This window comes from Onychostruthus taczanowskii, unplaced genomic scaffold (assembly GCF_017590055.1).
Source record: "Onychostruthus taczanowskii isolate IOZ18803 unplaced genomic scaffold, ASM1759005v1 scaffold9, whole genome shotgun sequence".
NCBI classification, from domain to species: domain Eukaryota; kingdom Metazoa; phylum Chordata; class Aves; order Passeriformes; family Passeridae; genus Onychostruthus; species Onychostruthus taczanowskii.
Window position 1 is genome coordinate 4834366 of NW_024506993.1, and position 26027 is coordinate 4860392.

General features: G+C 42.2%; 2 protein-coding genes across 4 annotated transcripts; one reads left to right on the forward strand and one right to left on the reverse strand.

Moving 5' to 3' along the window:
• Window positions 1–1201: 1201 nt before the first annotated feature.
• On the reverse strand, window positions 1202–11407 carry ARL6IP5 (ADP ribosylation factor like GTPase 6 interacting protein 5). Its single transcript, XM_041425964.1, has 3 exons — window positions 11075–11407; window positions 3235–3452; window positions 1202–2917 (listed from the first exon to the last, which is right to left on the reverse strand). Exons 1-3 carry the CDS (start codon window positions 11248–11250, stop codon window positions 2745–2747), a joined length of 567 nt encoding a protein of 188 aa, XP_041281898.1. The 5' UTR covers window positions 11251–11407; the 3' UTR covers window positions 1202–2744.
• Window positions 11408–13022: 1615 nt separating this feature from the next.
• UBA3 (ubiquitin like modifier activating enzyme 3) lies at window positions 13023–25812 on the forward strand. Of its 3 annotated transcripts, none has more exons than XM_041425961.1 (18): window positions 13023–13128; window positions 13246–13287; window positions 16023–16143; window positions 17072–17152; window positions 18675–18757; window positions 19309–19389; window positions 19989–20032; window positions 20323–20387; window positions 21200–21355; window positions 21474–21576; window positions 22039–22152; window positions 22955–23008; window positions 23436–23472; window positions 23552–23633; window positions 24137–24237; window positions 24371–24434; window positions 24549–24603; window positions 25051–25812. In XM_041425961.1, exons 1-18 carry the CDS (start codon window positions 13109–13111, stop codon window positions 25137–25139), a joined length of 1392 nt encoding a protein of 463 aa, XP_041281895.1. In that variant the 5' UTR covers window positions 13023–13108; the 3' UTR covers window positions 25140–25812. The 3 variants fall into 3 exon arrangements, with proteins under 3 accessions (XP_041281895.1, XP_041281897.1, XP_041281896.1); XM_041425963.1 differs by having other exon boundaries at window positions 13073–13139; XM_041425962.1 differs by lacking the exon at window positions 13246–13287 and having other exon boundaries at window positions 13081–13128.
• Window positions 25813–26027: the final 215 nt, after the last annotated feature.

The window sequence follows — 26027 nt, forward strand, 5'->3', positions numbered from 1 at the left end:
GCTGCTTGATCCAAAGACACAGCTTTGTAGCTCCTGGCAGGATTTCCTTCAGGTGAGTTAATCTCTGAGTGGTAACTCTCAGCAACCTTCCTCTGGCAGCTAAATCCCAGTCCCACTCTGCTCCCCGTTCCCATGTTTATTTTAATAGTCCTGTAGCATCAGCAAGGTCCAAGACCTCTTGAATCCAGGGTAGTCTCTACTGTCACTTGTTCAAATTTTCATTTATTCTTGTCCTTTTGGTACCTATCACCTGGCCTCTTTCCAATCTCCACCTTCCAAACTTGTAAAGCTCCTTCTCAGCTCTGCTTTTGTTTGCAAATGTAATGCCCCAAACTTGGGAAAGCTGGTTTCTGTATTGTCCAAGAGACAGCAAGTAGCATTAAAGCATCACACAACAGGGAAGTGACGTTAAAAAAAAAAAGTAATTTTCAGTGCAGCCCTCTCTTTTTGAAAAGAGAGCAGGAAAGGAAGAAGCTTGGTACTTCCAACCAAGCCCTTGCACAGAGCACAGCAGCAAGTGACAAATGCACCAAGTAACTGCCCAGGAAAGCTCCTGGAGCACGCTGCTCTCCAGACTGGCTTCAAGGCCAGGCTGGTGCAGTTCAGGCTGCAGCAGTTGGGACAGGGAAGCACAGAGGAGTATAAAATATAGTGCTTTACAATCTCCAATTCCAGCTCCCAGGCACCAATTACTGCTACACCCAGAAGCTGCCAAACATGAATTTCCAGGGTGGATAGAGCATGACCTGTGAAACTCTGCTCTGATCCATGTTCCCCCGCCGAGCAGCCTCTCAGTGATCACAGGAGGAGGGAGGCAGACACAGAGATCACACCACTAGTTTGACTGCAGCAGAGCAGGTACTAGTACTGCTGTAGGCATAGCTCTCAGTAATCCTAGAAGCAGAAGTCCCTCTCAGGTAATTAACAGGAATTGAAATCCCAGTTAAGTAGAGTTGAGTTATGTAAGAGACCGAAGCTGCACAAAGAAATATCGTAAGTATTCCGCCTCTGTAGAGCAGCTGTTTAAAGGATGCAAGAGTAAGGCTGGAATATTTCAGCTCAAAGGTCCCCTGGGCCTCAACAAAGCTGACACAGAGCAGTCAGAGCCAGCAGCTTAATCCCCACCACGGGTAGTGGCATGAGCCACAGGGTGACACTGATCTCCCACCACACCAACCACAGACACAGGCACAAGCTTGAGTTTCCAACCATTAGAATTTATTTTTCTTCGTAACTGTGCAGTTTTTAAAATGCTACTGTAATGATGAAGTCATAGGCTACTATGTTCTTTAGGTGTGGAAACAGTTTTTGAAAACAAAGACCATGCGCTACAAGTGAGGAACAGGCCATTGACTCTTCAGCTGGAATATACAGACATTTCTGATAAATACTGATCACCTTAACACTTAAATGGAATGACATGTTCAGAGTTCTACACAGTTCACTATGAAAACAGCATGGCAAGTTACACAAAAGCTTCAACTTCAAGGATCCTTGCTTTTTTGTTAAATTAATTACTTGGTTAGAAAAGAGAAATGCAAGAATATTTGAAATGGAGTCTCACCTGGACAACTTTCCCCCCCCTGTTGTTGGTAAGCTCCTGTTATCAAGATGATTCCATCAGAGCTGGCAGTTAAGTTGTGTATATATAAAAGAATCCCCCACACTGCTTTCAACATCAGGAGTTTTAACAGGCAAATATCTTCATGAATTTGGAATGGGTTTTCAAAAATTGTATCTTGATATTTATTGCTTTTACATGTAAACCTGAAATCCAGTTTATTCCTTTGAGGAGTGTTGGAAGTACAGAGTCAACAGATGCATGTTTGACCTGTATCTTTGCATTCTGGGTGAGAAGAAAGAAAAAGATGACCCATGCTCAGGAACACACATACACCTCCATCTACAGCTTGTGCAGACTAAAGCAGGTAAGTCCTAAAGTAGCAGTACTTAAAAAATGGAGTAGAAACTCAGCTCATCCAACCTATGTCTTTTTCTCCCATGCCTGGTACATAAGGAAGTTTGGCCCTCCTACAGAGGGGAGCAGTTCTGTGGATGAGGATTTTGGAGAGCCTGAAGATAAATGTTACTGGGACTGACAGGCAGTGCCATGTATATTCTTCATGCTTACAGCTATTTAGATTTTTTCAGGGCTGCTAAAGGAGGGCTGTGAGGTGAGGACAGGAACCCACACTGGGTACAAGCACTGCACAGTTTTACCACGTGCCAGTTAAGCTGGTAACGTGGTCTCTGTAATACAGAGCACTCAAGGGAGGGATTTGGAGGATGCAAGAGATACCTGCTTGTGATACATTCCAGCTCATCTGAGCATCACCAGCCTCAAAGGTGCTACCCAGCATGACCTGGCTAAACTGCAATATTTCAGAACTGAGATGAAAGGGGTGTTGCTTTAATAGATCAATTTGCTACAAGACAGTTTGAGAGACTGCATTCCATAGGTTTCTACCTCTTCCTCCTCTACCCCCAGAAGAAGAGACAAGCAAACATGGTTAAGTTAGTATGTATTTGTGTAAACACCAGAACATTTTGCTATACAATAGAAAAAAAGTTGCTGTTTGTATGTTCTTAGAGGAGCCCTGAAGACCTTGGAATACCTGTATCCTGCAACTATTAACCTGTACCACATGCATTTCCTGTTTTGTACATAAACTGAAAGCAAGCTTGAACAATAGTAAATAGCAACTACACTCCTGCAACAGGCAGAAATGCCATGTTGCAGCTGCTTACTCCTTCACTTTAGATATGTAGTCAGCCAGTTTGTTGATACTATCCTCTTGCTGTTCTAGAGCATCCAGTATGAAGCCCATCGGGGTCTTCTTCAAGCCTATCCCCTCCATCTTGTTCTGCAGCTTGTTCTGTATGTTCCGGAGCCTCAGGGAAGCATGGACAAACATCACTGCATGACAAAAACACCCTCATTAATGTTAATGCCCAAGGAATGCATAGTTCTGGCAGCACTTAAGACAAATCCCAGCACTGTGACATCACTGGAAGATGATGATGTATCAATGACTGCTGAAGTAACCACAGGTACCCATTTAATAATAACATTAAAGATGGCTTGTGCTGCTTTGTGTCCCCTCCCCCAATTCTGCTTTGGGACCACTTAAACACAGATAGCAAAGTTAACAGCTGACTGAGACTCTGCAGACTTGGCTGAGAAAGCTCAAGTCACACACCTCTAGCCCCCCAGAGAAGAGAACAAATACTTACAGAGGAGAGGAAGCGTGATCCCAAACATGAACACCATGACATCTCCCAGGTAGGAGATCAAGAAGTAGCTAGACAGCATGATGGCCAGGACAAACGTGGTTGGGTACTGCTTCTTCAGCTTGCGGAGTACATCCTTGTTGTGTGACATCCACACAAAGCCCAGGAAAACCAGCACCACCACAGTGCCACCAATGAGCATGTTCAGGGGACTCAGAAACCTGGAGAGAAGAGGAACAACAGCCAAAGAGTTCAGTTTCAGAACCTTCATGACTTGTGTGGCTATAGGATCAGCCAGCTCAGTGATAATGTTACCAGGGAGGTAAGGCAGCTGCTGTTGTGAAGACCTTCACCAAGGTCTTTAGCAGCAGATAAATAAAGGAAAAACTACAACTGAAGAAGAAACCCTTAGTGTTGAATTTGGATAGTCTTTAAGTTCTTTTCCTGAGCTTAGCTCAGGATGATGAGTTTCTGCAGCACATCATCACAGAAGCACTTCCCACCAGGACCCCTCCTATCTCTGCAATCAATTCATTTGATATCACACCCAGAGTCAGCATATCCAGACAGCAGATGGAGACAACACTGACTGATCTTTTCCCTTCACATGACCAAAACCAGGTTCAGGCTAGGCCTTCAGATTAACTAGCTCTTCATGCTACCTTGTCTAGGTTTGCACAATGGGAAAGGTAGAACACTGAGTAAAGGAAGTTACTTCACTACTTTTAATTTCTGAATAAACCTTCTCATTGGTTTACATTCAAACAAAAGAATTGTATGAACCTGCAAAAGTAGCTTGCCACTGTTAGATGTTACATCTGTTACAACAGTTGCAAGCAAGCATGCCTGAGAGTCAGAAGGAACTGGAGTATGTGATAAAAGTCTTACAGGAGGAAGAGCCAGGCCAGGCAAGACAGACACTGCTGAAAGTTTGTGTTCTGTTATTGTTATCAGAGTTTCCAAGCAAACCAAGCCATCAAGTGGATCAGCTCTGAACTATAAACAGCAGGTCCCTTTTTGGGTGAAGGCAAGAAAGTCACCTGCTCAAACCACTTCCCCAAGTATTCAGAGCTTGTTCAGAACCAAGTGTTCAGCAATGACTTTGCTGAGCTTGTTTCTGTACTCACCCTGTGTCCAGGCTCTGTGGTATTTCACTTCAGTAGTATTAAGTTATGTGAATTCATGTGCATTCTGATTTTCTGGCTTTCACATGCACTGATCTGATTACACAGCAGCTGAGGCCTCCGGGCTATTACAACTATGACAGCGCCCCAAGAAAGGAAGACATGCTCAAGGTTTACTCTTGCAGACTTTGCAGCTCATCCTGCTGCTCCAGAGCTACCATGCCCAGTGACTCACCACTCCTCCCCACTGCCAAGGAGGATGTTATGGTTTGTGGTCTGTGCTTCACATCCGGCCAAGGCGGAAGAAATCTGCTGGACTGGTACTGCCAACACTCTACCTGCAGTGCTAGGGAACATTTGCCTGGAGCAGGAAGAACCCCCAAGAATTATTTCAGAGCAAGGACTGGCTCTTGATTCTTCAAGTCAGTTGTGCCAACAGGGGATGGGACAGCTGGACAGAAAAAGATTAAAATTCAGAGTAGTTCCCCACCTGCTTCTGCTACTCATGCTGAAAAGCCAACCGGGCTTTTTGGAAGTGGTGACAGGCCAGACTTGCTTGTTGCATTTGAGTCACTCCCTGTAGCCAGCCAGATTATATTTAGCTCTGAATTGTCAATCTAAAGTTTCCAGGCTGGAAAAAGTGAACAGCATGGCTCTGGAAAGAAATCAGTTTCATCTGTGCTCCTCTGCAGCAGGAGGAGGGTGACTCATGACTGGACCACACTGGTGCCTGGGTTATATATGTACTACTGGACATATGAGATTCCTAAAGTAGGATTCACCTCCACACCTCAGCTGTCTTGGAGCAGGAATGGCCAAACTTACACAACTCACAGCAATCTTTTTTTTGTTGCTAAAAATCCATGGACAAGATAATCCTGGAAGCAACAAAGATCTAGGTAGAGCTCCACTCCACACTTTCAATGTGCCTGGAAAATACTCTTAAAGCCTCACCGCCCCTACTCTTCCCGTTACTCTTACTACAACTTCAGAAACTTGTGGTGAAGAACCATCCCTCCATATTTATGAGGAAGAGACAAAGACTTCTCTGCTCTACATTTCTTTCTGGTATGACACAGGTTCTGTGTAACTGCCTGGCTGTAAGGGATATGAAGAGGGGTGAGGGGAGAATGCATTCAGAAGATCCCTCTTTTCTAAGAAAAGTGATTTGATTCACATGTTTTCTGAAGTGGGCTGCATTCCAACGTGTGCAAGGGAACAGTGAACAGAAGTATCAAGTGAAGGCATTCAGAGCCACATGAACACAGATGGGGATCACAGTTGCCACTGAAAACCAGCATTCACATTATCAGCCATGTGTCCATAGACTTCGCTACTGGTGATTACAGTGCTGGATACAGTGTCATATGCCAGAGCCACCCCTTACTGCTTGACTCACCCACAGCATAATTTACAGCACTATCTAAGATTATCCTAGAAATTCATAGATAGAAAATTCTTCTACAACAATGGCAGTATTAAGGAAGGCAGAATTCCATTGTCCAGTTTCACTCAGATCTGTTGGCACGCTTCTCTCAATAGCACAATAGCTAAAACTAAAAAGGAAAAAACAGGGATATGTAATTTTAGGACAACAGAGACTGTGGAAAAAGAGAGCTGTGTAACAGCTCTAGAAGTCACCTTACTGTTGAACCACCAACACTGATTTGGCCTTATTTATACAGAGGTCAGAACACAACAGGACAAATTTGTGCTCAGGCAAGGAGTCTGCAAGTCTTTCAGAAATGCAGAGGAAAGGTAATTGACCAGCCATTAAGTATGTTACCAGATACTTTCTAAATATAATTCACTTTAGCAGGGATTTATGAGACCTCAAATATCTAAAAATGTAATGCACAGACCTACCAGCATGGCAAGGGTACGGTGACATGAGTTTATACTGCTCAGTGGACTTAGGGGAAGAAAAACTCTTTTGGGTTGGACATAAAACCCACTAACTTCTCTGACCCTGAAAGCAGTGAGTGTGGCAGGACTAACAGCATTTGGGGGTGCCACCAGCCCAGAGCACCCCAGCTGGATGATCTCCTTTGTTTTCTGTGGTGACAAGGTACAACCCTGGTGGGATGCTGTGACCTCCAGTACAGCTGGGACAAGGTGACCAGGAAAAGCCATCACCCAGATTCAGTTTCCTGCTGCCCTGCAGATACCAGGCTTCCTGCAGCATCCACCTAGATACAAAGTAGAGACAGGGAAAACAAATTCATGAAAAGAAACATCCTGGATGGCTGCAGGGACAGGGGCTTTGTCCTGTGTCAAGTAGGACCGGGGACACTTTGTACTGGTAGAAGCAGCCTCAGGAGAGCAGGGATGCTGGGGGTGCACTTGTGTGGGAAGAAGTACTGGCAGCCACCCCTGGCCAGCAGAAACAGATGAAATACTTTTCTTTTTTTTTTTAAACTAGATTCGTATTTCTAGGCACTGCCCTACATGCATCACAAAACAGGTCATAATTCTCACACGGGAGCAGGAAAACACAAAAAGCTGCTTTCAGTGAGTTATCACATCACCTCTTTTTGTCAGGTTGTTTCATACCTGCACACTTGTGCACAGCCTTACAGCAGGAGAGGGGGAGGACATACAGCTGGAGCACAGGGAAAAAAGAGCTTGGCAAGGCACACCCTTTGTGTAAGGCAAGTAGCCTCCAGCAGCACAAGCCCAGAAATAGGATAGGCCACATAAAAAGCAAAGGCAAGATAGCTCCATGCTCATATCATCTCCATTTTAGATGACTGTCTTGGGGTGATTATTCAGCAGTTGCTGTCACATCTGTTTCTTTAACATGTGACCAGGCAAGTCTGAACAAAGGCACTGAGTAGGAGACTGGCAGTCATTGAGAACATTTTTTAATTTAGAGCAGCTCAGTTAGGCTGAAAAAAGCATGAAAATTCCTTCTTAGAAGGCTTTTTGCTCCACCATGGCCCAAGCAGTGGGCAGGTTAGAGCACTAAAATGTGCTCATTTGTATTAATTTAAATAACTTGAAAGATGAAGTTCTGCCTCCTCTTGCCCCATACTCTGATTTTCACTGAGGTTATACAGCTGTAACTACAGGTAGCACACAAAACTATAAATAGCACATTGTCTCGAGGGATACTCCTCAGCATCCATGGATTTAGCAATGCTTCTGTACCTACTGTTGCTCACTTGCATGGCTCTGAGAACAGGAGACAGATTCCTGCCTGCAGAACTGCCACACCTTTATGAAGTTATGCACAAATATTATTATGCAACGTGATTTAAAATTATGTGTTTTGCTCACTCAGTCTTTCATCAAGCATGAGAGAAACTAAACATTTTGCTGCCCTGGAGCCTTTGTTCCAGCAAGGGGAATCCCTACAAGTACATCAGCTAAGGTAGTGACCTGGGGAAGAAACATGGAAAAAAAAATATGACACAGTTGCTGACTGCTGGGGTTGTACAGATGGACAGTAGATGCTTTGAAGAAGTGGCAAAGGAAAGAGACATCAAACCTCAGCCTGCAAGGAGAATATTATTCCAAGACAGAATGAGCACCCTCATGCAGCATTCCAAAATTCAGCATGCTTTTTTAAAACTGTCAGATTTTGAAGTTAATTTTTAGCAAGTACATGGCAACAAAAGCCTAGATGAAATTATATGAATTTAAAGTAGTTAAGTTTGAACTACATGATAAGAGAGGCCTTGTTGGAGTAGGTGGAAGAACAGACAAATTTCACTTATTAACCAAATTGACTGTTTGAGGGAATTGCAAGATGTGGGAGGCACTGAAGGCCCTGATTTTAATAAAAATTCATACAGGACTCACAATGACAGGGCCCTGGCCCAGGGTAAGAACAGGGAGTCCAGTTCCTCTATAACTGGGAGAAAGGGCAGAATTTTGTCAAGAGCTTGTTTTTTATCAGCAGCCTACTGCAACAGAGTTGTAGGGGGGAAAAAAAGAAAAAGCAGACAAGTCCAAAGTCCTTCTTAAAGGAATTTGCAGGGAGGGAATGTGGCTATTACCACCAGCCTGTATTTGTGGAGTGGCACTAATTCACAAATTTTAGTTTTTTGTTCACTTGGTTTATTATTTTCTACCCAGTCCTGTAGGCTAAAAGTAAAATCTGCATTACTGCAAAGCACAAATTAATTTACAGGTAACAGTAGCTACAGGAGAAGGCAAATGGAGGGAGAAAGGCAGATTTATTATTTTCTACCCAGTCCTCTAGGCTGAAAGTAAAATCTGCATTATTGCAAAGCACAAATTAATTTACAGTAACAGTAGCTACAGGAGAAGGCAAATGGAGGGAGAAAGGCAGGGACACAATGCAGAAAAGATCATTACAATTCCACTGTGCTCCTGATAAGGTTACTCCACACCTTGTGGAGAGAAGGTAAAAGGTTGGAGAGGTTCAGCTTTGTTGTAGGAGGGGCAGTAAAGTAAAGCCATGGCACAAAGTATTTCAAGTATCAAGAAAGCTCTGGGCTACAATTTCAGTGTCAGCCCAGCACAACCACAGTACTGCAACAGCTGAAAATATCATCTTTGCATTTCAAGTCTGTCTATATAATTAGATGGTTTATGAGCAGGTAGAGTTGGTCATAGATTTAGTTTTGATCACAGGAAGACCACTTTATTAGTGGTTCCAATAATCCTGCCCTTAGGCCTGGACACAGCCCTGGAGTTCCTAAAAAGCCATGATTCATCATTTATCAGGGGTTCCTGCCCATTACAGAATGAAGTGAAAGACAACCTAGTCATCAATTTAAATTTATCAGGAGAACTTTCTTTACCTTTCTTCCAAAGCCACAGTCTGGCCAAATGAAAAAATATTTTTATTAAAAGAAATAGATACTTTTTCTCTCTTGAGGTATTATCCCATCTCCTTTAGAATTATTCTCCCATCTGATTTTACTTCTATGTTAGAAGAATCAGGTTCATCATATACCAAAGACTCTTAAGACATGCATTAAAAAAATATGCGAGATAAAGATCCCACTTCAGGTCTTGTTCATCCATAAGTTTTCAATACAGAGGGTTATAACTCAATATTAAGATATTATAATTGCAGTTCTGATATTAGTTTCCATCTTCTGTGGCTCTCTTCCTCCTCCACCTCCCACCTCAGCACATTAGTAGGAAATAAGTGGGAGACAAATCTCCCTTGATCTGAAGAAAAGCAATCAGAGTTCAAAAGCAGAAATTTAGGAGGGTGAGTAAAAGCTGCTGCCATCCCTGTTTTACAGAGAGATACCCTGTTTGGAGATACCAAAATTATTTACAGTCTTTTCCCATCTTCTTGGGCAGAAGAGCTGTCCCTGCTTTCCAGGGACACTGTGATTTATCAGTTCATTGAGAGCTGGCTACAGCATCGTGCTGCTAATGAGGGTAATGAACACACAAATCTAGAACAAAGTGGCAGAAGAACAGCAAGACCATGGAAGTCTCATTTTGCCAGCTTAGTAGTTTGTAAAGATCACTGCAACATATCCTAACCAAAATATACAAGAACAAGGCCTATGCCACTATACTGAACCTAAAACCATCACATGCATCAAGAAGAAAATTCAGGATTCTGAGCCTATCCTTTCACTGAGCACAGGGCAAAGTCCCCTGTGAGCCAGAGGATCTTTATCAACTTAGATGCTGCGTCAACAGCTTCAGAAGCCCTAACAGGATGCAGAATGCTTACCCCCTAAAAAAAAAAAAAAAAAAAAAATTGATTTAGGGGAATCACTTTAAGCCTCCGCAACATAAGAGATAAGATGTACTTCAGCCAAAGCCACTCTGGCCTGGTGGCTGGGCAGTTCTCCAATTTAAGCATTTGTGCGTTGCTTGTTGAGAAGAGTGGAGTATTTCAGTTTCCATATTAAAAGCTTAATCATCGTTTCTGCTGCATGTCTTGCTTAAGAGCTCTCTGACCAAAGATCCTAGAGCAGTACCTGAAATAGAGTCACATAGCCTTTGCTTCAGAAGGTGATTATAAGGTTATTTCCTGATTCCCTACAGGAATGCTGGGTGTGACACAACATTGTACCAGCAGATGGTCCTACCTCGAAGGTCTGAATCCTGCCCACCAGAACAAAACAAAGGAGTACCTTATTTATTTTACAGCGAAGTTTTTCAGCATGAGCTAGTTCAGAAATAAGAACGACTTGCCCTGAACATTACTTTAGGACGGTAACAAGAGAGCAGAATGTATCGATACATTTTTTTTTTTAAATTCAAAGCGGAGCGTGTCCCACGCGCTGGGCAGGCTCAGGAGGAAGCAGAGATCGCTGCGCAGGATGCGGCTCCGCTCCCCGCGGCATCCCGCAGCCCGAGCATCGCTGCCTTCCGCCGGGCGCGGTGTCCGCAGCCTCCGCCTGGGCCACAGGAGCAGCCGTGGGAAAGGGAGATAACGCTCAGGGAGCCCTCAGGCCGGTCACACCCCACCAACACACCGCAAACCCCACTGCTACCCAGTCTCCCCCGCCGAGGGAGGCTGTGAACCAGGCCTCTACATTTCTAAACGACACCAGGGGTTTAAGGAGGGGCGGGAAGGGGAAAGGGGAGTGCAAGAGGGTAAGGGGAAAAGAGGGGAAAAGGAGAAAGGAGGAAGGGAAAAGGCAGCTCCCCGCCCCTGTACTCTCACACCCCGGCGGGGCCGGCCGGGCCCGTTCCCGTGGCAGCGGGCCGGGTCGCAGAGCCCCCGCACCGCACGGCCCCGGCCCGGCCGCACCGCGAGGCCGCGCACTGACCCCACGATGGAGACGAGCGCGGCGGCCACCATCAGGTAGTTGGTCTGGTAGTAGAGCAGGTTGCTGACCACGCGGTTGTTCCATTTCGAGATGTCCTTGAGGTCGGGCAGGGCGAAGCGGTCCGAGCCGGGGAAGAAATCGTCCCAGGCCCGCAGCGGGGCCACCTGCACCTCCATGGCCGCCGCCGCCGCCGCGCAGGCTCGGGAGCGCCGGGCACCGCCCCGGGGCGGCTCCGGCACCGACAGCGACAGCGGTACCGAGGCGGCACCGGCACCGAGAGCGGCCCCGCTCCGCTCCGGCCGCGCCGCTCCGCCAACGAGCAGCCGCAGCAGCACAAGCGACAGGCGTGTGTCACCGCCCAGGGCTGGCAGCTGGCAGGGGCTGCTGTCAATAATCGCTGTAAATTCATTGTTCCTTCAGGGAGTGGTGATGCACGTCGGGCATTCACGTGGCGAAGCCGCTTGGCATCGTCTGTGAAACCAGGGGTGAGTGGGGAGGGCACCGCGAGAAGTGTCAGCCCCAGCCGAGGAGGCACTGCGGGATGTCCCGTGGCAGGGGGGCTCTGCTAGTGGGCTTGATGTCTTCAAGCTGAATTTTCTGCCTTCAGGCTGAATTTTCTCACCTTTTGCAAAGTAACTGATGCCGTCTGATCATTTCTACAATAGAATTTGTCTAATGGAAAAAAGAATTTCGGGTTTCAGGCATTGCGTAAGATTACATCACCTAAATAAATATGCATTAGGAGGGCGGGGAATGTGTAGTAAGTAGGCGGGTTCATGTAAATTTTACTATATAATAGGTAGAACTTTTTACCCCTTTGGGGTGCTTGATTTGTGAAACTTCCGCCTGTGCAGATTAAACAATGTCTCTTTTCTAAACCAGACTCTGAGTTCAGAGAGCTCCTAAAATGGGCAACAGGGTGACCATGCCTTTGGAGGGAAAGGCTGGTGCCAGCAGCTGTGGTGTTTTGACCCCAGCAGTCCATGTTGGAACACTTGTGTTTTCAGGCTTTCACACTTCAGCCACCATGGCTCGAGCATCACACAGCACCCAGGGTTTGCTGCGCTACCCTGCATCAAAATCCTTCTCCAAATGTAAGCAGGCTGGCACTTGCTGCTCACAGCTCTATCCCTGAAGGATTTACATCCCTGAAGTTTGGGAGCCCAAGACTTGAGCACAGCCCAAGTGAGTCCTGCTCATCAGCTTCCTGGCCTACATTGTTATGGCTTATGGTGGTCCCTGTCCAGGGAATGCTGATAAGACAAAAGCCATTGTGGCAGGCAGCGACCAGCCCGGAGATCGCATTTGGGTTTCAGCCTTCCTGAAGGCTTTAAGGCACCATGATCTCCACACTTTGTCCCTGAGGATGCCGTCCATGGCTCCCAGGAAGCCCTGAGTCCGGAGGAGGCCGGAGCAGCTCTGCTATGAGGAAAGGCTGAGGGAATTGCGATGGTTCAGCCTGGGGAAGAGGAGGCTCTGGGGTGACCTAACTGTGGCCTTCCAGTACCTGAAGGGAGGCTGCAAGAAAGATGGAGAGAGACTATTTACATTGGCCTGGAGTGATAGGACAACAGGGAATGGCTTCAAACTGATGGACGGTGGGTTTAGATTAAATATTAGGAAGAAATGTTTCCCTGTGAGGGTGGCGAGGCCCTGGCGCAGGTTGTCCAGACAAACTGCCCAGATGGTTGCCCCATCCCTGGGAGTGTTCAAGGCCAGTGGGACGGGGCTTGGAGCGACCTGGGGTAGCGGAAGGTGTCCCTGCCACGGCAGGGGTGAAACTGGATGGGCTTTGAAGCCAGACCATTGGACTGTGAGCTTCAGAGAGGCGGGCGCAGGGAGATCCCTCGGGTGCGGGCAGGCAGGGCGGGAGGGAGGCTGTGTGTCAGGGATCGCGGCTGTCCGTGCCGGTTATCGCCACTATCGGCACTGTCACCACCGTCACCACAGTCGCCGCCATCGCCGCCGCCCGGGCCGCGCTCAGCCCGGGCCCGCCCCGCCGCGCGCGGGGCACTGTGGGAAGCAGAGGGAACTATGGCGGATGGTGAGGAACCGTAAGTGCCCTGTATGTGCGTGCTCGGCCGGCCCTGCCCCGGGCCCGGGGTCCCCTCTCCCTCCTCCCCGGTCTCTGTAGCGCGATACTGACCCTTCTTTTATTCTCTCTCTTTTAGGGAGAAGAAAAGAAGGAGGCTAGAGGAGCTGCTGGCGGATGGGTTAGTGCGGGGCTGCGGGCGAGCGGGGCAGGGGCAGCGCTTGCTGGGGCGGGGGTAGGTGAGGGCGAGCCGCAGCCCCGCAGGAGCTGAGGGCTGGGAGGAGGCGGCGGGAGGCGCGGGCAGGGAGGAGGGAGCGCCAGGAGAGCTGCCGTAGGTGGGGCAGGGCCCTTGAGCAGCGAGGGCTGGGCGAGAGGAAGCCCCCGGGGAGAGGAGCGAGGGGCTGCCCCGGAGCGGGGTGCGAGTTGCGGGCTCGCAGCTTGGCATGGTGTGCTGAAGAGCTTGGTGACGAGAGGGGGGAAAGCTGCCTTGCCGGTCAGGGACCTGGGAGGGCCTCTAGGCTAGAAGCAGGTGACTTAAGTTTTTTGGCTGAAAATTAAAAATTCAGACTGCAGAACAGTTGTCTCTGCACATTAAAACGCTTAAAAAAAAAAAATAATCTACGCGCTTGCCCTAAAGGCCGTGAAAACGAATGTTGAGAAATCTTTAACATCATCTGCTTCCATCCCTTAACTGTTCCATTCCATGTGTGGCACTGGCAGTGCATGTGTGTCGGGATGGGGCCACAGCATTCCCGGGGCATGTGGGATGGGAGGGGTGCATGCCAAGTCCCCCAAAAGCATGGAGCTTTGGAGATGTGAAGGTGGCAGGGAAAAGTCTGAGCTTAAGGTGATATAAGGACTGTGGTGCTCTGATATTTCAAACAAAATTTAAAATGAAAATAATGAAATAAATCAGAACGTTGTTGAACTCTTATACCTGGTCATGCTGTAACAGCAAAAAAAAAAAAACAACCTAAGAAACTTGAGAAAACTGTCTGTGAAATAAAACATAAAATCTCAGGTTGAGTTATGGATGTTTTTCAGATCTCCACAATGTCCAACCCTCTAAAAAACGAACTGTAGTCTAATTGCAAAAGTGAAACTAGATCTTAGCATTTTTATCAATTAGGAAAGAAAATACACATCTAAACAGAATTACACAACTAAACAGAAAAGGAGTGCTGCTGTTTAGTTACTGTTTATAGGGACTATATAAAAGAATAAAAAAAATTGTTCTTAATGGCACCAAACACAGCTTCTACACTCTCTTCCAGAAACGCTAAAAACTGTAATGTCCATAGAAGCAGTTTCTGTGATGTCTCTTGACCCATTTTATTTGCTTAAGTCAGTGCTTAACACACCTCCTGAAATCTGTTGTACAGCAGACGAGGGGTTCTGCAGAGGGGCTGTTTTGTTTATTTGTACCATTCCCCTTTATGTGAAATATGTGTATTTTCACATTATTGTGAAAACTGGAGGAGATGTGAAAGTGCATCTGGGGTTGAAAGAACCTTATGAATTTAAGTAATTTTTGTAGGTTTTACTTAACTGCTCGTGTAGTGAGTAACTTCCCTCAACAGCTAATGAGGAGAGTTCAGTCTGCAATCAAATTTTCATAGAATCCTAGAACGGTTTGGGTTGGAAGGGACCTTAAAGATCTTCCTGTTCCAACCCGCTGCCATGGGCAGGGACATCACAGGTGAATTTATTTCTGCAGTTTAGAGAAGTTTTTCCCTGTCACTGAAAATCTTTTGCAAAATCCATTGCCTGTAAGTTCAGTTACAATTGGCATACTGTGTTGTCCAAGTTCTGAATTCTGTGAAGATAAAGGAATTCACTCCAGATGTTTTCACCACACTTACCTTTGATTTTGAGATGAGTTATGAGGAAGTTATAATAAATTCTAAACATTACCCAGGAGTTATTAGACAAGTGTTTTCATAGTGCTTCATAGGAGAAAGCAGGTAACACTTTATCAGTGGTGACACATCCTTTGCTACTCAGGATTGGCTTATTTTAACAAGCTTAGTTTTATATTAACGTAGAACATAAGCATATTTATTGAGTAGAACTCGATTTATTTAATAGGGAAGTAGGTGTTGATCTTATAGTAGAACATTGCTTGAGAGCTGATTTTGAACTATTCCAGTAAGTCTCTTAAAAATTTAAATCTATACTTACGTACTATTAAAAGTGACCTGCAAAAAGAAAAAAGGGTATTGGAGTATTTAATGTAAAATTCTGCCTTGAAAATTTAAAGGAAGATAACTGCAAACATTCATTTTTTTCAAGTGAGACTGTTACTGTAGACAGGCTCAAGGATGCCTGAAAAATGGGGCAGTTCTAATTCCATGGTACCACTTGAGGGTGAAGAACATTCAAGATTCATGTCTTTTAAAAATACTTATCTAAATAAACTGCCCTGAAGATTCAGAGGATGATGTTGGGGCATGTTACTGTAATTTATTCAGAGCCTCACAATTGCAGTTGCAGACTGATAAGTCTGTCAAAAAAAGATACAAGACTTGACTGATGAAAAAATGATCACCCTCAAAATTGAAAGGAACAAGTTTTTTTTTTTTTCCAGTGTCCTCTTCAAATTGGAGGGAAACAAAAGTAGTAAGACTGAGCCCTTTTTTGAACTGCAGGTCAACTTTTACTAGTAACAGTTAAATCGGTGGGTTTATTGAAATGCCTGGGTTGTTCTTCCCCTCTGTGCATATTTATATTATTGCTTTCTAGTTCCACAAATAAAACCCACTCATGCAAATGCTCATGTGCATAACTTGCAGGCGTAAAGAATATGCAGATGCATTTGTATGAATGATCAATAGTTCAGGTATTCTTTGCACAGAGAGTTGGAGGTGTGGTTTTTCCTGTCTGATGCTGCAGCTGAATTTACTGTGTTCTGTGCAGAATGGCTGTTGATGGTGGGTGTGGGGACTCTGCAGACTGGGAAGGGCGCTGGAACCATGTAAAGAAGTTCCTCGAGCGATCAGGACCATTCACACATCCCGATTTCGAGCCAGGCACTCAAGTGAGAAAGACTTAATTTCAATCAAATATCTGTAGAGTGTGTTGCAAGTTAATGTAAACAGGTTCATTAATTGACCACCAGCAACGTGTGAGTACTGAAGCTGCATGAAAAGCTTGTGTTTTAATCAGTTGAACATTATGGTCCTAGGAGAACATGTTGTGTTCTTTTTATAAGTTTGTATTTTTAAGTTGTACACTGTCAACTTCAAGCTTGCTGTTGTCATATATAAATATATAGCAATGTATGAATTATGCTGTTTTTGAGTTTTACATGGGAAAATAGTAGCATTTAAATCTCCATTTTAAAGTAATTTGATACAATGAGGAATTTATTGTACTTAAAGAAGAAATTAGTGTTAATATGAATACTTTGAGAACTGGATAAGGTGTATAGTAGGGTAGGCTGTTTTAAATATTTCTTCTGCTTTTCTTCTTGTGTTGCACATTTTGTTTCAGAGCTTTTGGTTGAAAGTATTTTGCTGTTAGCTTTTTAATGTACTGTTCCATTATTTACTAGTTGGAGATGGGTGGAGTAGAAAATTCACAGAAAGCAGTTACATACTTAACAGTTTCAAGTTTTTCTGTCTGTTTAGATTTATTTTGTATAATATATATGTGAAATATCTGAAGAAGGAAAGCATTATCACCTTAAACCAAATAATAATAAGAGTGGACCTGGCTTTTTTCATGGTCAAAAGTAATATAAAAGTAATATACTGATATCAGCAAAGGTCTTGATTGTCTCTAAGTGGGGATAGGAACTGCATGAACTTAACGACTGATTAAAGTCCAATATGTAATTACTCCTGCAAATGGAAAGCTGCTTTATCTGTAACTCACTAGGCACTGAAAAGTTATGGTAACCTGTTTGTAAGGGTTGTGAAACAAAGCACAAATTGTATTCATTTTTTGTTTTATGTTTTCTGCAGGCCCTTGATTTTTTGTTAAGCACATGTAAAGTGCTAGTTATTGGAGCAGGAGGATTAGGATGTGAACTCCTGAAAAACCTGGTAATTACTGTGTTTTAACCCTTTTCTTCTTAGAATATTCTCTGTTTTTTTTTCTTTGTTTCTTTGACAAAACTGTCTTTTTTAATTAGCTAATTTTGGACTTCAGGTTGTATATAGCTTCTAGAATTTTAAGTTTTAATCAACATGTGTAAAATACATGTTGATACAGACAATAAAGATGAAGAATGCACTGGAAAGGTGGTATTTTCATATGTTGCATGTTATTTATTCAGCTATCTCAAAGCTTGTCTTGAGGTACAACAGGTTGTTTTGTATGAAGAGCAGCCAAAAGTTTATGTGCAGCCTTATATCCAGTCTGATATTGGTGATGTTCCCTAATTGCCAGATCTAGGGAAGTGAAGTCAGCTAAGGACAAATCATGCTCATAATGCTACAAAGTGTTGTTTGAAATGAAAGTTTAATTGCCCTGTTACTGTGGTTTTTATCCCACAAGCACTCAGTGTATCAGTATGATCCCATTTGAGTTTGCTAGTTTGGACCATTACTCTACTTCCCCATATTTCTATTTAAGAACAAGGATTTCTGTGCATCTCTTGTTATGCATGGGATAGCTCTGTTTGTTCAGCAAATGTAAAGGGAAAAGTTTCAAAGTCTTTACATTTAAAAAGATGAAGTCTTAAAGGGAAATGTAAGTAATATTTTGTATATGACTGAAATTTTTTGGAGTCACTTCAGACTATCACAGCTCATTTCTTTTCTCTAAACCCCATGTTTTACAGCATTTATTTCCCTTTAACTTCAGTTCATATTGTTTCTATGTGTGTGAGTGATGTTGCTACTTTACCAGATCAGATTCACAATACAATTTTAAGGCATTTTTTCTGTGAAATTATCAGCTAGATGTAGTGATGGCCTGCATGCAAATGGAAACGAGGCAGAGCTTCTGTCAGAGGTTCAGTGTGTTCTTAGATAGGGAGGTGATTTCTGTGTTTGCCATCTCCTTCAGCACTGAATGCCATGAGGGATGCTGCCTTGTTTTGAACTGTGATATTTGGGTCATTTATGCCATTTATGTGAAATGGTTAATGTCCCAAACCTCAACAGGAATTTTAAAAAAGCCTTTTAAAGGAAATAAACTTAGTTTTTCCTATTCCTGCCAGGCACGGAAGTGCTTATGGTATTTGTTTAAATTCTGTGCTTTTTTCCCCCAATGGACTCTTGATTTACTCCAGCCATGAAGGAATGCTGCAGTTTCCCCTTGTAGATCAGCCTGCTGTTGGCTTCCCTGTGCTAGCATTAGGTAGGCCAAAGCAATACTGCCTTCAGGAGAGCATTTTCTTTCACTGTTGGAATGTTTTTAATTCCATCTGTCTGAATATCAGCATTAGCAGCCCAACAAAACCCTTTGAACAAAGAATGACCATGTACCTGTCTGCACAGGCAGTGAGGAGCAAATACATTTGTTCCTCCCAAGGCTGCTGTTTTGGCATGTGGAGTGAATTCTGGAGCTTTGTGAGCATTTGATTTCCTGTTTAATGAAGCTGTCCTTCTCTTTTCCCAGGCACTGTCTGGCTTCAGACAGATCCATGTTATTGACATGGATACTATAGATGTTTCTAACCTTAATCGACAGTTTTTGTTTCGGTGAGTGATATTTTACATTTTCACAGTTTAATTTCTGTTTTTTTTAAAATGTACCTAAATAAAACATGTTAATATATTCATTATTTTGGTTGGACAAGAGGTCATTAAAGGTGGACCTTCATGTCACCATAGTACTCAGAATTAAATAAAAATTGCATATGATTTCTTCTTATTTTGGGCTCTGTGGCATGAAGAAAATCAACCTATGTTCCTTGCCATTCCAGTACAGCTAATGACTATTGGAAAAGGTGACACCAAGGAATAAATGCACACAGATTGAGATCTCAGATTTTGTGGCACTTTTTTCATCCAAGTACAGTGAACAATCATTGTATGTTTTTGGTGCTGATAACCGTAGATAAATTCTACAACTCTCACATCTCATGCTTTACAGGGATCGTGGAATGGTTTGGGTTGGATACCTTAACATTACCCAATTAATTAAAAATAAAGTAACAATTAGCCACTTAATTCAGTATTGTAATGCACAGAGATTGGAAAGACAAAATCTGCTAGAATAAAGCTTTTGGAATTGCTTGGTTTTTTTCCAGAGCGAAGGATGTGGGGCGACCAAAAGCAGAAGTTGCAGCAGAATTCCTGAACAGTCGCATTCCCAACTGTGCTGTGGTACCGTATCCTTTCACAGAGAAGCCTGAAGGCTTCTATGTCCTAGAAAACTGTGGGTGGTAAGAGTATCCAAAGTATTTTGCTGCCATCCTGTTTCTCATACAATAAAGAACACGTTCATTCAGCTGGTGAGTTGAGAATTCTTTCTCTGTGCTATTAACATACAGGGAATCTGCATGGGAAAGGCTCAGAAATTATTTGGTATTTTTCCACTGAGTCTTTTTATTCAGGTGCAATATTGTAATTTTCACTGAGATATTGGAATTATTCACCAGAGCGTTGTGGGTAAGCACTGCTAGGAGGCATTAGTTTACAAACATAGAGCAGCACTTACTGATAAAGGACTTTGTGAGAGCTCATATTTTGAGCTTCCTAAATATTTCACCTGCTGAACTTTGTTGTTTAGGACTATTCCATTGTGCTCTTTGATGGTTTTGTGAGATGTTACAGCCTCAGCTGTGGGAATTTAATCTCAGATCACATCGTTTTTTAGGTGTTGTATAGAATTACAGTAATAAATTAGATAATATTTTAGCTTTAGGTTAGCAAATAGAAAACAATTAACTTAACTATAAATGTATTCCTTTACTGGGCCTGCATTCAGATATTTTAAAAAGATTCAAGACATGGATGAAAGCTTCTATCGACGTAAGTGGCATTTGTTCCCCTGACAAACACCCACTGGTGCTTTAGGGGGCCCTTGCAGATGTTGCTGCTCACTGCTTTTCCTGGTAGTTTGCTTGCTCATTATTTTAGTCTTCCACAGTATACTGGAAGTAGAAGTAACATGTAGACAAAATTTAAATACACCTGTGATGCAGGTAGTCTAGAGGAGATAGCTAAGCTGCTGTCAGTGTTCCTGTTATGGACAGAATACTTGGCTTGTCTTAGGAAGTCTGCGTTAGTGTAGATTTTGAATAATGTTTTTTTCTCCCTAGAGTTTCATATTATTGTTTGTGGGCTGGACTCTATAATTGCAAGAAGATGGATAAATGGCATGCTGGTAAAGTTTTCAATCTTCTTAATGCCTGATTATTGCTTGAGTTTAGATGACTAAAATTAAACATACTTGTGTAGAATGTGTCATGAAGATGAATGAGGGCTGTTGAAACAGCTTTCTGTACACCTATTTCTGTTTTCTTTCTGTGAGCAGGATGAAATGCGGGCTCTCTTACTTGCCCTTTTCTTGAGAAGTGTTAGCCAACATTTGTGCAGTGCCCTGCAGGGATAATTTCATAGTTAGGTTACATTGCTTGTAGCCTTCTGCAGTCATCTTTTAAAAAGCAAGAAAGAAAGCTCCAGAGCTGCTCTGGATGCTCCCATTGTGAATTTTTTCTTCATTGCCCAAACAGTATTTATTATGCTGCAACTTGTAAACGCCATTATTTGGAGCTGCACTGTTACAGAATTCAGTGACCAGAAAGCTGGTAATTTTATAATTGTGAATTTGTTTGTAAAACAATGATCTGGAGTATCTACCTGTGCTAAAATAAAAAAGAAAAGACAAAAGAAAAACAAGAATCAAACCTTCAACCAACCAACCGTTTGTTGTGATGAACTATAAGAACATACATAGCAAAAAATAGCATTTATCAGGGGAGTAAGGGGAGAAGGTAGAGGGTGAAGATGGTTGGTAAAGTCTTGTGCACTGACAAATAAGTAGTGTTTTATTACCCTTAAAATAACCTGTACATTAAGCACTCAGTAGTTGGATGTACCTTTAAGAATAAAATTATAGGTTTTTTTTTCTTCCTGCATCTTGTTTAAAAACCCAAACCAAACAAAAGCCAACCCCCCACCCCCTTTGTTTGTTAGATGTCATTTTTGCATTATGAAGATGGTGTCCTGGACCCGAGTTCCATCATACCTCTGATAGATGGAGGGACAGAAGGTTTCAAAGGCAATGTCCGTGTGATTATTCCTGGGATGACAGCGTGTGTTGAATGCACGCTTGCACTTTACCCACCACAGGTAATTCCCCCAGGGAAATTGCCATTTTTTCATATTCCTTTGCTTTGCTGGTTTCTTTTCTTAGTACTACATCTAATGTCTCGTGGTTTCTTCTGGTTTTCCTCCCCTGCCCAACCAGGTCAATTTTCCCATGTGCACCATAGCATCCATGCCCAGACTGCCGGAGCATTGCATTGAGTATGTCAGGATATTGCAGTGGCCAAAGGAGCAGCCTTTTGGAGGTAATTAATGTATTGTAATGGTGCTAAGGGAACATTTCTCCTTTTAATTAACTTGAGTGGGGTGTATACTTTTAATAAAACAATCCTGCCTCTTAACCTTGTGTGGTTCATTTTTGTATTGAATCTGAGCCTCCTCTGAGCTGCAGATGGATTTTGTCTTCTTGAACTCACTCTCCAGTTCCATATTTGCTCATGTTTCTCACACTGCAGTGTCTTTCCTGAATTAAAGTGTAACCTGTAACAGCTCTATAAATTCTGCAGTGATGATAGTTTATGTATAGGATGTGTTTAAACTAAAGATATTTGTAAAAATAATATTTTTGTTCTTTAAAATGTCAAGTTTCAATAGCTTTATGGGGTATTCATTAAAAATTAAACCAGGGATTTTTTTAGACAAGAAAGAATGCTGTGTTTCAGAAGAACTTTTATAATTGCAATTTATCTGTAAATTCTCTACTGTAGAAGGTATTGCATTGGATGGAGATGACCCTGAACATATACAGTGGATTTACCAGAAGTCTTTAGAAAGAGCATCACAATTCAATATTAAAGGTGTTACCTACAGACTCACCCAAGGTAAGGGATGGCATTTCACCAAGTGGTGGCATTTGCATCGAGGCTGGATTGGCATTCTTTGTATTTGTTATGACTAAGCTGGCAGCTGTGCTGGGATAGTTCTCCTCACCCTTAAAACAGAAACAAGCAGCTTGTTTCCTGTGCCAGCACAAATATTTTTATGACAAATCAGATGTTCAGGCATTCATGATGAATCAGAGGAATTTATCTGGGATAAAACTGAACATTCTTTTTCCTATTTTATTTTTAACTTGGAGCAGCTCCACAGTTTACATTACATGGTGACCACTCTTGCTGGGTCAAAGAGTAGAAACAAAAGGACTTGATTGTCTTTTTTAGCAACATTTTGTGCCAGTTCAGACTGGTTAAGTCTATAGCATCTGTTCCTGTCTGCTGTCCCTGCCTCTGTTCACATGCTAGTGCAGTATGCTGACACTCATTTAATCAGCATTTCAAACACTATCCAAATAGAAAACTCAACCTTCTTTCCTTTGTTCATTTCCCCAGTTTAACAGGAAAAGAACAATTTTAATTTCCCCGTACTAAATAGAGAATTCTTGCTTTCAGAGTTTGTTCAGTAGTTCTTTTTGTTTGATACCTGCTTTTTTTCAATGTGCTTTATCCATTCCTAAAATAAAAAAGTGCCCAAATACTGCAGCAGCATGCATTACACCTGTTTGTTACAGAAATTCCTGGATACTTGAAAGTACTTTGGACCCACCCTTCGAAATTATTCTGTCTAAAAGTAGCCTCTCAATAGAGTTTCTTAGAAAACAAAGAGCTGTATGTTTTGTTTTTACAGGGGTGGTTAAACGAATTATTCCAGCAGTAGCTTCTACAAATGCAGTAATTGCAGGTATGCTGTAAGAACTCATTTTGCTTCTACTTTACTGACTTGAGAGTTTTGTGGGACAAAAATTTGGAATTGAGAATCTGGAGAGGATAATAGCAAATTTTAAATGTATGTGGTCTGTTCTTACAGTCTTATTTCTGTTTTCCATAGAGAAACTGTAGGTGACTGGATAAATGTTATGACTCTGGGAGACAGCCAAAGCATTTAAGACTGGGGAGAAAAATTGAAAAACACAGTGCATAGGCTTGACATAGTCTCAGATTAGTGCCAAATCTGTGGTGTTAATGACAGAACTACCAGCTGCCTTCAGATGTTTATTTTTCTCTTTATAGACTGTTATACTTGATTGTTTTTATCACTTTTTGTACAACTGTGTGATGTCTCCATGTCTGCTAGAGCCAGGTGAAGAAACTCTTTTTTCTCATTCCAGCTGTTTGCGCCACGGAAGTTTTTAAGATAGCCACAAGGTATTTAATTTCTTATTAATTACAGACATGATTTCCAGCAGAATGCCATGTATCAACACTGACATATTTATCATTACAGTGCATATGTTCCTCTTAACAACTACTTGGTGTTCAATGATGTGGATGGATTATATACTTACAGTTTTGAAGCTGAAAGAAAGGTTAGTGTCATTAAAGGCTTGAAGGGTTGTTTCCTTGATCTGTATTTATGCACTTTGTGTGTATTCCTGAACCTCAGTATTGAATCAATTGGCCCCTGGCACTGAATGATAATATTTCTGAAGTTTTAAAAGTGGAAACTACATATAGTGGTCTGCTATTTCTGCAAAGTGGAGCTACAAAATAAGATCCTCAAACCTAAGGTGACTCATGGGCAGATCTTCTCCAAAAGAGGTTATGGCAAAAATTGATCTGAAAGTTTGTAGTATTGGATTTTATGTCAGATGAAACTTGTCATTCATAAATACTTAGGTGCTGTTGGAAGCCAGTCAGTGACAGACTTCAGAAGGAAATGGGTTTTGTCATTAATATTTCCAGCTATTAATATATCTAGAGCTAAAATTAAAAAAAAAACCCCACAACACAAACACTTTTGAGACCTTACTAGCAGTATTTCTAAAATGACCTTTAACATAATGTGTATTCTTGTGCTGTTTTGTGGTAGGAGAACTGTCCAGCCTGCAGCCAGCTTCCCCAAAACATAGAGATTTCCCCATCAGCTAAATTGCAGGAGATCCTGGATTACTTAACAAATAATGCTTCATTGTAAGTTGCAACCATTCTGAGTAATTTGATAATTTGTTGGTTTATTGCTTATAAAAGGTAATTTTAAAATGTGTTTTTAACCTGATTGCCTGGTTTTGTTTTGTTTGTTTGTTTTTAAATGTTTTATATATAGGCAGATGAAATCTCCTGCAATCACAGCAACGATGTATGGGGGAAATAAAACACTTTATTTACAGGTAATCTGAACATAAGTAATTGACTTTGTTATTCTCAATTTACTTAAATTTACTGAATTAAAAAAAAAATTGGCCTCTTTTTTTTTTTTTTTTTTTTTTTTTTTCAATTTGCAGACAGTAGCTTCAATTGAAGAACGAACAAGGCCAAATCTTTCCAAGACACTAAAAGGTATCATGGAGCTGTCAGGTGTTGATTTTCAAGTTAGAGAAAGTCAGTTTCACCCCTCTGTGTGGATATTTAACTTTATCTTGCATTATGCAGTAGAATTTGCTTCACTGTCCTTTTACATTCAATACACATTCAATTTTAGTTTCACATTTCTCAGGTATATTAATTGTTTAAAGGTGAAGTGCAGGCAGATGCACATAACATTGCAACAAAGCAACCAAATAGCTGCTGTAAACTACACACTCTGCAGTAGAATTTTAGATATATTTCTCAACAAGGTCTGTTTCCTGGTTAAATTAGATTAATATTAACTTAGCCAGTGAGCTGTTTGCAGCTTTTTTTAATCACATTTGGTTTGTGGGGATAGCACTTCTAATTTTTTTTTGGGCTTCTTGAAAAAGCAAAGCACATGGATTTAATTAAATTAATTTTTTCTTTCTGTTTCAGAACTGGGGCTTGTGGATGGCCAGGAACTTGCAGTTGCTGATGTTACTACACCACAGACTATGTTGTTCAAACTTCACTTTACCACTTAATTTATTCATAAGTAAAGTGCAAATACAGCAAGAGAAATCTGTGCCCACCTTATAAAACAAACATACTCTGTGGGTGTTAAGGCAGCCTGAAATGTTCCTGTTAGTGCCAGCATGGTTGAAGGTTAGGAAATCTAAATGATCACCATATTTCAGAATTGTATGTAGAAGCCAATATTTGGTGGATTATATTTGTATAAATGCTTATTCATGTACAGACCTCTGATGTATAGAAATACACTTTTCCCAGGTTTTGTTGTCAAAATGTTCATGCTAATGTACTTTCAAACACATGGAACTTTAAGGTGGCCAAAAGTCTTGTTTTCAACATGTGTGCACACATATATGCAAAGAAAAATGTTTCTAAAAGGAACCACAGCAATCTGGTTGTAAGTTGTAGCACTCCTGAGTCACCTTAAACCAAAGGAGGCAGTAGATTAAAATGAGGATTTTCCTCTTATTTGGTATTGATTTGATCAATTTTATGGAAGGTGTTAAATGTGGAAGAGATGGCTTTGTTTCAAGAAACACAAAAGGAGAAAATTATCAACTGTACATGAAAATACAGATGTGTCTCCTCACTGTCCCCAAGCAGCCGCCATGCACAGCATTGCAAAATTATGTTCAAATATCATTGGTGCTGTTAAGGTATTTATTAATAAAAAAATCAGAAAGACACCTGAGTTTGTGGCTTTTCTGTGGGCATTCATTTATAACCTCCATATATGATGCCTCCACAAATCTGGGGCATCATTTGGCTGCTTTAGTCAGAGACTTAAGGAGTGCCAGTGAATTCTAATCTGGTATGTTAGCTGTGTTTGAAGTTGACAGTTTTTTACCCATGAACTGCATCGTTTAAAAGGATGAGGCTTAATGGGTACAAATTGAATG

Coding starts and splice junctions, on each gene's coding strand:
- ARL6IP5 (XM_041425964.1), bottom strand. CDS start 11,250: ATGGAGGTGCAGGTGGCCCCGCTGCGGGCCTGGGACGATTTCTTCCCC. Junction 3,453..11,074: donor GCGCTCGTCTCCATCGTGGG/GTCAGTGCGCGG, acceptor TCTTCTCTCCAG/GTTTCTGAGTCCCCTGAACA. Junction 2,918..3,234: donor GATCACGCTTCCTCTCCTCT/GTAAGTATTTGT, acceptor TTTGTCATGCAG/TGATGTTTGTCCATGCTTCC.
- UBA3 (XM_041425961.1), top strand. CDS start 13,109: ATGGCGGATGGTGAGGAACC. Junction 20,033..20,322: donor GGATGAAAGCTTCTATCGAC/GTAAGTGGCATT, acceptor TTTTCTCCCTAG/AGTTTCATATTATTGTTTGT. Junction 22,153..22,954: donor TACCTACAGACTCACCCAAG/GTAAGGGATGGC, acceptor TTGTTTTTACAG/GGGTGGTTAAACGAATTATT.